Below are 11,862 nucleotides of genomic sequence, written 5' to 3'. Positions count from 1 at the left end.
AAGAGCGGGTCATGACCCTGCTCAATGGTCTGGGGGTGGTGGGGGTCTGGGTGCCTGGGCATGAGCTTGTCGGAGTCAATGCCCTCGCTGGCCAGCAGCTGCTCAATGTCCAGGCTCAGGTACAGCCGCTTCCTCCTGGCCGAGGGAGACAAGGAAATCTCATGACAGCTTGGTGCATGTGAGGTGTCTCCATGGGGGTCAGCAAGGGCCCAGGGAGTTGAGGCAGTAGGGGTGTGGCCCAGTGACCCCTCCAGGGCCCTCTGCCCTTCTGGGACTTATCAGGAAGTGGAATGGTGGCTGGGGCTGGTGTCCTGGGCTCCAACTGCCCTTGCATCCTGCCTGTCAGTTCCACCACGTTGACTTAAATGCCACCCTCCCTGATTCCACAGCAAGGAAAGCAACTCGTTCCTATTAAAAAACCAAAGGGCTAGAAGATTTGAACACTTGCACACAGACCCATCTTAGTAACTTCTGCCCTGAGGATGATCACCTAGTTGTCTACTATCCCTCACTCTTTGAGGTGGGTGGATGCCACCTCCCACAGGGCAGGCCCTCCCACTGCTCACGCAACCATACCTACCTCTCAATCTCAATCTTGCGGGGGCACTGGCCCGGCAGCACCAGGTAGGGCACCTGCACCTTGGGCTCGTAGGCCTGCAGCGGGAAGTCAGTCTGGGTGAGCAGCTTGGTGGTACACCCGATGTGCTGATGCTCCAGGCGCTCCTCGAAGTCCTCAGGAACCTCAAAGGTTCTGACTGCGGGCAGGGGCAGGGGCAGGAGCTGCAGGGGCTCAGGCTGGGGCCCAACACCCCCAAAACACAGTGCTAGGCAGGTACCAGGCATGCAGTTATGGGGCATGGGAAGCTCAGAGCTGGCCTGTGGCAGTGAGAAGCCAGATGTGCACCGGGCTCCCAAGGGATCATGAGCCTGGAGTACAAGGGCCTCCAGAAGGTCTGTTTTGGTCCTGCTCGCCCTGCCCAGAGCCAGCATGCTCGGCCATTCCCCTCCTTTCTGCCCACAGCCCCGGTGCCAGCGGCTTTTGCTCAAGCCAGATGCTGAACCAAACTACCAGTGAGGATTACAGCTGGATAGGAAGGTGAAGTGGTAGCTCCCTGCATGTCTGGGATGGGTTCCTGCCATCCCTACCCCAGAGGCCCTCCCAAGCATCTCGGGGTCTGAATGCCGTTCACTCACTGGGACTGTTTCCAGACTCAAGACATCCTGGATACTGTAGGAGTGGGTGGCACCACCACCCCACCCCCAGGGGACCCTCAAGTCACAAAATGGCCACCCCTCCTTAGACAGGCTTCCATTCCAGGTCTGAGGGCAAGGGAGCTGGCGAAGAGAGGCCCATTGATAGGGTGACATTCCAGTTTCCCGGGACTCAGGATGTTAAATGGGAAGGAAAGTCTCAGACAAGCCAAGACCATAGCGGTGGGGACGGGAGTGCAGGAAAGTGCTTCGGGGATGAGCCACCTTTCCCAGGGCCTGGGTGGGCTCTGGACAGCTCAGTGATGGCTCCGAACAACTCCCCTGGGAGGCCCTAGTAACCCCCTCCTTGGGCCTCATGTCTCTGGGGTCAAGATGCAGTCACACCACAGGAGGGTCTACCTTGGGGGTACCCACTGGGGCTCTACAGAAGCTTCCAGAGGCTGAGCAGAGGCCATCCACCTGCCGCTAAGTCGGCTCTCTTACCAGAGCTGTCAGGTGCTTGGGGAACCCCACGCTACCAAAACGGTCCAGCCCAGGGGCAGTTTTCAGATCCATAATCATCTGCTCTTGAGCCTATGGATCCATAACACATTCCACACCCAGGATCATGAATTCCTGGGCCTGGCCCTGCGTCTCAGGAGCCAAGAAGAAGCCAGGGTGAGGACAGCAAAGCCTGGCCCCCGCCCCTGCTGGTCCAGGAGCCCTAGGCAGGCTTCCTAGGCCTTCACGTAGCCTTCTGCCAAGAGCTCTGACAGACATGAGCCCTGACTGCCGCCACCCTGTGACCCTGCCGGGCTGTTCTTCCTCACTTGCGTGGGGCCTCAGAGCTGCTGACCAGACCTGCCCCCCGCCCCTGCCATGGATGGCAGGAGCCCCATTCCCAGCTCCCCCGCAGCCCTTGATCTGTGGTTTGTAACCATTTTCTGGGCCACAGATACTTGTGAAACTGCTGACCACAATAGGCTGGATCCTCAGGTCACTGCACAGAGGCATGTACATGTGATGCTTCCTGTGCCACTTTTGGGGATTCACAGGCCCCCAGGAGGACTGTGGGTCTCAAGAAGACAAATCTGGACAGTGCCAGCACAGAGCCAGGCCTCTCCTGGGGGTAGAGTGGAAAGGCAGACAGCTGGGACCATGGAGCTTCTGGACCTGATTGAAAGGGCGTCCTGTCCGCTGGCCAGCCAGGAGGGCCCCCCGCACCAAATCCTCACTGCCTCTCAGGGCCCCAACCAGCTCGCTGCCTCTCTTGGAGCCACCCTCTCCTCCCCTCTGCCACTGGGGACTGGTCCGCGCCATGCAGACCTGCCCCACACCTTACAAGACTCGTCACGGAGCCTGAGAGGAGTGTCTTCCTTCCCCTCTTTGGCAATGAAATCCTGGGCACCTTCCTGCTCCAAGCCCTGTTCTAGGTGCTGCAGCCCGAGCCAGGTAACAACAGTCCTGACCTCCTCCAAGCCCACGTTCCACGTTCCAGAAAACACACGTGTCAATGTCCTACTGTCCCCAGCCAGGCAGAGGGAACTGGGGACCTGGCCCTCAGCAGCCCCACCACACCACAGTGCCCTTGTCACACACAGCTCTGCCGAGAGTCACAATTAAGCAGCTGTGCTTCACCGAGCACTCACCATGAGCTGGGCCCCTGCAAAGCACCTTGCCTCTTGTCATCCCCATTTCACAGTTGAGGAGATTGAAACCCTCAGCCAAGAGGAGACAATCTCCCTAAGGCCAGAGGCCCTGCTTCTAAAGGCACCCACCCACCCAGCCCCCTGGGCACTGACCTCTTGGGGTGAACTTGTCAAGGTTGGCCTGCCGCAGGAGGTCCTGGTTTGTGCAGGGGCCACGACACACTTCCTGAAACCAAACCCCATAGCCCTGAGGGAGCGTAAACATCCCAAGGACAGGCAGGATCTGGTAGGGTCCCCAAGGCCAGGTGTCTCCCCCAAGCCCACCAGGGAGCATCCCAGGGGCACAGGGACAGGGATGAGGAAGAATCAGTGAAGAGGAATTTGCACAATTCCTCATTCAGAGGCCACAGTAGGTGATAAGCTGTGGCCACCTGGGACACCCCTGGCCCAACCCCATTCTGGTCGTGCACAGTCCCCCTCCTCACCCTGAGAACACTCCTGGTGTGTGTCCAGCGGCTGAGCCACAAGACAGAGGTACTGTAAGGCCTGCAGGTGTCTCTGCGTATTCCTCCACTGCCAAAGGCACTCTGGGACCTCTGGCACAGTGGGTATCAATGGGTCCTCGCCCTATCTCTAGTGGCCCCTCCCCTGCCTAAAACCATCCTAAGGCTGTCCAGGACGCACAGGGCTCTTTGAACTCTCCCCTAGTTATATCCCTTCTCCGTCTTCCCCTGCCCTCCACCTCTCTCCTTTTATTTCTACTCTCCTCCTCCATGTGGGCCATGGCCTCTGTCAGGGATCTCAAGGCTCTGTATCTTCTGTTCGCCCTGCCCGGAACACTCCCCCCAGCCCCTATCTTACCCAGCAAATTCATACCTATCTTGTAAATCTCAGCAGTACACCACCTTGTCCCAGGACCCCCTCCCCCACCAGAGCTGGGGCCGGGGGAGGGAGTATTTCCCCACCAAAGCCATTGCCCCATGACAATAGGCATGTGGATGACAATCCTGGTGTATTGTCACCGGGGCTTAGCCCAGGGCCTGTCACATAGCAGGTGCTCAGTAATGGATTGTTGAATGAATGGACAGAGATGGATAGGCAGAAGGATGGGCAGATGGGTGAGTGGGTGGAAAATTGCTAGACAGATTGGTGGATGGATGGATGGATAAAAGGAAGAAAGGGCAAAAAGAACCCACAAGGAAGGCTCAGGCTTGGTAGGGTATGGCTGCCACACTCACCCCAAGTTTATCCAAGCTTCCAGGGCTGAGGATGTCAGAGTAGAACCCACGCTGCTTCATCAGCGGGTACTTCTTATCAGTGCCCGTCAGGGGCAACTTCCGGGGCTGCCCCAAGTCTGAGGGCGTGGGTGGGGCTGCAGTCAAGTGCAAAGGTGGGGTCTTGGGGTCAGGGCTTGGAGGAAGCTTCTCCGACCCAGAATCTGGTCCCTGAAGAATGCTCCCCAGGTTATGTTCCAGGTCTCTCAGACTACACTCTTGGCCCACAGGAGTACTGCTGCACTCTGGGCCCTGAGGGGTCCTTCCTGGGCTGTGGCCTTCTCTGTTAGGCTGCTGCTCCATGCTGCTTCTCAGGGTGATGTCCCAGCCAGAGCTCCTAGGAGAAGATACTGGTGTCACTGGGCCCTTGCCAACCTCTGCTCATCCCCCAGGGCCACCAGGATACAGGGATGCCTAGTCTGCCACCCCACAACAAGCCCCAGCCCCCAGGCATGGATAACGGAGGGAGGGAGTACTCTTCTAATCTGAACAGACACAGAGTGCCAGGAAGGTCCTGCCAGGAGACAGCAGGGCCTTCCCTAGAAGCTTTGTGAGAAATGAGACCCTAGAGTCAGAGGCTGAATACTCTATAGATGCCCCCAACCCCGTGCATCCTTCTGTACTTTCCCACCCTTCTCCCCTGTGTTACAGAGCAAGGCCTGGCTTCTCACAAGGGGAGATAAAGAGGGAGGCCCAGAGTTCACTCACTCAGTGAAGAGCTCTGTTTGGTTTTCTCCAAAATAACTTTCATCCAGCTGCAGCCTCAGTGCCCCTTACCCCCATTCCCCCAACCCCAGCCCCACCCCACCCAGTCCTGCCGGACTGCCCTGACTCTTCCCAGTGTGGGGCTGGGGATTACAGAAGGAGAAGAAAGAGAAAGGGGATTGAAAATGTATTTGAAGGAACTTCCCTGGTGTTGCAACAGTTAAGAATCCACCTTCCAATGCAGGGAACATGGGTTCGATCAAAGCCATTGCCCCATGACAATAGGCATGTGGATGACAATCCTGGTGTATTGTCACCGGGGCTTAGCCCAGGGCCTGTCACATAGCAGGTGCTCAGTAATGGATTGTTGAATGAATGGACAGAGATGGATAGGCAGAAGGATGGGCAGATGGGTGAGTGGGTGGAAAATTGCTAGACAGATTGGTGGATGGATGGATGGATAAAAGGAAGAAAGGGCAAAAAGAACCCACAAGGAAGGCTCAGGCTTGGTAGGGTATGGCTGCCACACTCACCCCAAGTTTATCCAAGCTTCCAGGGCTGAGGATGTCAGAGTAGAACCCACGCTGCTTCATCAGCGGGTACTTCTTATCAGTGCCCGTCAGGGGCAACTTCCGGGGCTGCCCCAAGTCTGAGGGCGTGGGTGGGGCTGCAGTCAAGTGCAAAGGTGGGGTCTTGGGGTCAGGGCTTGGAGGAAGCTTCTCCGACCCAGAATCTGGTCCCTGAAGAATGCTCCCCAGGTTATGTTCCAGGTCTCTCAGACTACACTCTTGGCCCACAGGAGTACTGCTGCACTCTGGGCCCTGAGGGGTCCTTCCTGGGCTGTGGCCTTCTCTGTTAGGCTGCTGCTCCATGCTGCTTCTCAGGGTGATGTCCCAGCCAGAGCTCCTAGGAGAAGATACTGGTGTCACTGGGCCCTTGCCAACCTCTGCTCATCCCCCAGGGCCACCAGGATACAGGGATGCCTAGTCTGCCACCCCACAACAAGCCCCAGCCCCCAGGCATGGATAACGGAGGGAGGGAGTACTCTTCTAATCTGAACAGACACAGAGTGCCAGGAAGGTCCTGCCAGGAGACAGCAGGGCCTTCCCTAGAAGCTTTGTGAGAAATGAGACCCTAGAGTCAGAGGCTGAATACTCTATAGATGCCCCCAACCCCGTGCATCCTTCTGTACTTTCCCACCCTTCTCCCCTGTGTTACAGAGCAAGGCCTGGCTTCTCACAAGGGGAGATAAAGAGGGAGGCCCAGAGTTCACTCACTCAGTGAAGAGCTCTGTTTGGTTTTCTCCAAAATAACTTTCATCCAGCTGCAGCCTCAGTGCCCCTTACCCCCATTCCCCCAACCCCAGCCCCACCCCACCCAGTCCTGCCGGACTGCCCTGACTCTTCCCAGTGTGGGGCTGGGGATTACAGAAGGAGAAGAAAGAGAAAGGGGATTGAAAATGTATTTGAAGGAACTTCCCTGGTGTTGCAACAGTTAAGAATCCACCTTCCAATGCAGGGAACATGGGTTCGATCCCTGGTCTGGGAAGATCCCACATGCCACGGAGCAACTAAGCCCATGAGCCACAACTACTGAGCCTGCACTCTAGAGCCTGCAAGACACAACTACTGAGCCCATGTGACACAACTACTGAAGCCATGCCCTGCCTCCCCCATGCCCATCTCCCTACCCATGCCCATCTCCCTTACCTTACCCCAGGAGCCAGAGGACTAAATCACCTCCCGAGAGGTACCCTGACCCTCTGTTGGCCCACAGATACCTCTGCCAGCAAAAGAAAGCTATTCATCCACACCCTGGCTCTCAGGATCAACACAGCTAATGAAACTGACACCCTCTTGTCTCCCCACAGGGAAAAACTGGATTGCATGCACATCCCGAGGATGAGGGTTTGCAGAGTTTTTATTGTGCAGCAAGCAATCCCTTGCCAAGCCACTGCTGCTTTTGGCCACCTCAAAATGCACCACCAGGGGAAACCCTTGGTCAGGGGAGCACTATAAAAAACTAGATAAGGGTATGAGGAAGAAGAGGTTTGTGTGTAATGCTGGTGCAAAAATAAAAAAGGCAGTCAGGGAGATCAGATCAAGATGGTAGAGCAGTAGGATGTAGAGCTCACCTTCTCCCACAAATGCATCAAAAATACATCTACGTGTGGAATGTTCCTCACAGAATATCTACTGAATGCTGGTAGAAGACCTCAGACTTCCAAAAGAGCAAGAAAATCTCCACATAACTGGGAAGGACAAAAGAAAAAAGAAAAAATGAGAGAAAGGAAACAGGACAGGACCTGCACCCCTGGAAGGGAGCTGTGAAAAATGAAAGGTTTCCACACACTGGGAAGTCCCCTCACTGGTGAGGAGATCAGCCTGGACAGAGGGGGAGCTTTGGGGGAGAACGCAGCAAGCCACGGGTTTTTGGAGGACAAAGCGGAGAGAGATCTGCATAGACGGTCAGGGCCAACACCTGGCACTCCCCAGCCTGAGATGCTCATCCACTGAGGTGGGCGGGGGCGGGGGCGGGGGCTGGGTGCTGAGGCTTGTGCTTTGGAGGTCAGACCAGGGAGAGGACTGGGATTGGCTGTGTCAGGAAAGCCTGAGGGGGCCAGGGTGTGGTTGCCACAACCAAGGGAGTCCGGGGATGAAGCCTGGGCCCGACAGAGAGGCAAGGCTGGGGCCTGCCCCCGTGAGGAGATGGGGCGAGCCGCCATAGGAGCTTCTTTCTCCCAGGCTCACTATGTGGTGGCAGGGCACCGCCTACACGAGCTCCAGGGGTAGGTGGAGGGTCCTCCTTCCAGGGAGCACATGACCTGCCGCAGCCACCACCAATGAGGGTCCGGCCACTGGGAGCCAACCTGTCCCCACCCTCCTGGGAGCGTGCACGGGGGGCTGTGCATCTGCATACCCCCTATCAAGGGGATAACAACCAGCACACCCTGAGGAAAGAGACGGCAAGCATCCAAACCAAAAACAACCCTCATGCCAAAAAAATATTAAACCCACACAAGCTATCAGGGACGCTCCCACATATAAATAGCCCTCCAAGACTATAGTAGATAATTGTTTCTCCTAAACACACAGAGTAAGAGAAATACAAGCAAAATGAAGAAGCAGAGGAGCCACCACCAGTTAAAAGACCAAGAGAATTCCCCTGAAGGAACAAACAATGAAACAGACCTCTTCAGTCTTATAGACACCGAGTATAAAAAGGAGGTAATGAAAATACTGAAGGAATTAAGAAAGTCTATCAACAGAAATGCAGATACTGTAAAAAACGGACTAGAAAACTAGAAACTATAAGGAGGAGCCAAGAAAAATTAGAGAATTCATTTGCCAAGACAAAAGCTGAGCTAAAGGCAATGAATAGCAGAATAAATAATGCAGAAGAAAGAATAAGTGATCTGGAAGATAGAATAATGGAAATGAATGGGATGAATTGGGAGACTGGGATTGACATATATATACCGATATGTATAAAATAGATAACTAAAAAAAAAAAAATCTCAAGAAAAACAGTAGACACAAAACCAAATGAAAAACATATATAAGATAATATAAAGTGTGCCAAGCTACGCATAATAGGGATTCCAGAAGGAGAAGAAAGAGAAAGGGGATTGAAAATGTATTTGAAGGGACTTCCCTGGTGTTGCAATGGTTAAGAATTCACCTTCCAATGCAAGGGACATGGGTTCGATCCCTGACCTGGGCAGATCCCACATGCCTGGAGCAACTAAGCCCATGAGCCACAACTACTGAGCCTGCACTCTAGAGCCTGCAAGACACAACTACTGAGCCCATGTGACACAACTACTGAAGCCCGTGCACCGCAACTACTGAGTCCATGTGCCACAACTACTGAAGTCCACATACTCTAAGGCCTGCATGCCACAACTACTGAGCTTGCATGCTGCAACTACTGAAGCCCATGCAGCTAGAGCCCATGCTCTGCAACAAGAAAAGCCACTGCAATGAGAAGCCCATGCACCGCAACAAAGAGTAGCCCCTGCTCAATGCAACTAGAGAAAGCCCATGCACAGCAACGAAGACCCAACGCAGCAAAAAATATAAAAAATAAATAAATAATTTTTTTTAAAAAAAGTCAACAGAGATCCTAAATGATACAATAGAACAGTTAGACTTGATATTTTCAGGACATTACATAAAAAAAAAAATACACATTCTTTTCAAGTGCACATGGAACATTCTCTAGGACTGACCACATACTAGGGCACAAAACTAACCTCAGCAAATTTAAGAGTATAGAAAGTATTTCAAGCATCTTCTTTGACCACAAGGGCATGAAATTAGAAATCAACCACAGGAAAAGAAATGAGGAAAAATGATTACATGAAGATTAAACAACATGCTACTAAAAAAGACAATGGAGGCTTCCCTCGTGGTGCAGTGGTTGAGAGTCCGCCTGCCGATGCAGGGGACACGGGTTGGTGCCCCGGTCCAGGAAGATCCCACATGCCGCGGAGCGGCTAGGCCCGTGAGCCATGGCCGCTGAGCCTGTGCGTCCGGAGCTTGTGCTCCGCAGCGGGAGAGGCTACAACAGTGAGAGGCCCGCGTACCACAAAAAAAAAAAAAAACCTTGAGACAAACGACAATGAAAACACAACCATACTAAATCTATGGGATGCAGCAAAAGCAGTTCTTAGAGGGAAGTTCATAGAGATACAGGCCTTCCTCAAAAAGCAAGAAAAATCTCAAATAAACAGCCTAATCTACCACCTACAAGAATTAGTAAAAGACGAACAAACAAAACCTCAAGTCAGCAGAAGGAATGAAATATTAAAGATAGGGAGAAAATAAATAAAACAGATTTTAAAAATATAGGAGGAAATCAATAAAACCAAGAGCTGGTTCTTTGTAAGGGTAAACAAAAGAGACAAACCTCTGGCCAGGCTTACCAAGAAGAAAAAAGAGAGAACCCAAATAAACAAAGTAAGAAATGAAAAAGGAGAAATATCAACTGATACCGCAGAAATACAAAAAACCATAAGAGAATATTATGAATAATTATATGCTAACAAATTTGGCAACCTAGAAGAAATGGACAATTTTATAGAAACATACAGACCACCAAAATTGAATTGAAAAGAAATAGATAATTTGAACAGACTGATCACTAGAAATGAAATAGAATCTGTACGTAAAAACAAAAAACAAAAAAACTTCCTACAAACAAAAGTCCAGGACCAGATGGCTTCACAGGCGAATTCCACCAAACAAAGAACTTATACTAATTCTTCTCAAACTCTTCCAAAAGAGGAGGGAACACTCCCAAAAGACATTCTATGAAGCCACCATCACCCTGATACCAAAACCAGACAAAGACACCACCAAAAAAAGAAAATTACAGGCAATTTCTGATAAATATAGATGCAAAAATTCTCAACAAAGTATTAGCAAACTGAATCCAAGAACACATAAAGATCATACATCGTGACCCAGTTAGATCACCTGGTAGCCATTTTGGTTTGCATCAGAGGAAGCTTCAGGTGGGATTCACTGACGTTCAACCCCATGTGACCTGACCACCCACCAGGCACTGGGCTGGATGGACGCAGATGAACAAGGGTATTTGATCCTCACTACAGGTACTACTAGAATCACCAATCCACAAACAAGGAAACTAAGATCCAGAGACATCCAGAGACATCAAGAAACTTGGAAAAGACACACAGCCAAGAAGTGGCAGAACCAGAATAGAAACTGAGGTGTCCACCACTGGCTGACCCAAAGATCGCTGTCCTTAGCACCACAACAGTGGTTCTCAAACTGTGTGCCAAGGAGCCCTGAGGTTCTGCAAGGTGAGTGCCTAAGCAGGAGGGCTTCTGAGCCACCCACCCCTGATTCAACAAGGATCCTGCACCCTGATCTGTTTCACATAGTCTGTTCGTGCTCAAATGCAGCAATTTTCAAGTAACACTGATCTCTGGAACCTCGACACCTAGCACGGGACTGGCATGGGCTTGGCACATGGTAGGTGCCTAGAAAGTGGTGAATGATTGTGAGAATGAATGAATGAATGAATGGGGTAAGTAAAGGAAGGAAGGTGATCTCTGTAAGCCCTGTGAGGCAGATGCAGCAGTACTCTGCCAATTTACAGATGGGGACCCTGAGGACTAAGAAGATTGGACATGGTCGGGCTCAGGGGAGGCACTGGTGGCTGATGAGGACCAGATCCTGGCTTTTTCCCTGCATGGGAAAGGACAGGGAGAGGGCTACGTTCTCAGCATGGGGTGTGGTCAGTATGGGACTTACCTGCAAGGTTGTTTAAAAGTGCACCCCACTCCCTTCCCCCTGGCCAAGGCAGAGAAACGGCAGGGGGGCTCGTGGACAGGGATGTGGACCCGGGGCCAGGAGGGCGTCCTCCTTTCTGTGCATTTGCCCTCTGAGACTTATGGAGGTCCCCCTGCAGGCGCTTGCCCCGCCATCCCTTGGGCCCACCGACCTACCGGCTCCACCGCACACGTTGTGGGGTCCGGCTGCCCGTTTCTAGGGAGGGACGCTGGGCCCGTTGCTAAGGGGCGGGACCATCCGGCAAGGCTGGCGGGAGCTTCCGCCAGTGAACCTCCGCAGGTATGCACTAGCCTCCCTACACACTCCTGACTTGGCTCCTCCCGCTCCTACTCACTCATGCGGCTTCCCCCACCCAGGGCTGGGCCACCTCCGAGCGGCGGGTTGGGGGCCAGCGGGAAAGTGTCAGCCGTCTAGGCTTTCAAATCCAGCCTCCATTATCCATCTCCCCTCCCAGACTTTTCTAGAGAAAGAGACAAAGCAGCCAAATGCTGTTTTCAAAGTGCGACAACTCTGATTGAATCCTGCTTTAAAAACAAAACAAAACAAAAAAACTATGTAAACAACGTGGGAAGAGAAATTGGGGAAATTTACCGGAAAGGGTCGTTTCTGTCCCCCGGAGGCTCAGCTTAAACACACACACACATACATACACAGCCGGGCTGCAACTCCACCTCAGCCCTCCGCCGGGTGGGCAGTGGATGAACCTCCCCCGCCCCCCAC

At 52.9% G+C, this 11,862-nt stretch overlaps 1 protein-coding gene across 1 annotated transcript in view; it reads right to left on the bottom strand.

Moving 5' to 3' along the window:
• The window catches only part of DNAH1 (dynein axonemal heavy chain 1), an 80,385-nt gene extending 72,649 nt beyond the window's left edge, over positions 1-7,736 (bottom strand). Inside the window, exons 1-5 of the mRNA XM_007451889.1 lie at positions 7,699-7,736; positions 5,353-5,725; positions 2,994-3,066; positions 581-755; positions 7-135 (exon numbers count right to left, since the gene is read on the bottom strand). Of these exons, the coding sequence (XP_007451951.1) occupies positions 7-135; positions 581-755; positions 2,994-3,066; positions 5,353-5,725; positions 7,699-7,736 (788 nt within the window). The remainder of the gene's footprint in view (positions 1-6; positions 136-580; positions 756-2,993; positions 3,067-5,352; positions 5,726-7,698) is intronic.
• Positions 7,737-11,862: the final 4,126 nt, after the last annotated feature.

The sequence above is a fragment of the Lipotes vexillifer genome, unplaced genomic scaffold (assembly GCF_000442215.2).
Source record: "Lipotes vexillifer unplaced genomic scaffold, Lipotes_vexillifer_v1.1 scaffold500, whole genome shotgun sequence".
NCBI classification, from domain to species: Eukaryota; Metazoa; Chordata; class Mammalia; order Artiodactyla; family Lipotidae; genus Lipotes; species Lipotes vexillifer.
Note: the sequence above shows the minus strand (reverse complement) of the source record. Positions and strands in the feature narration are given on the sequence as shown.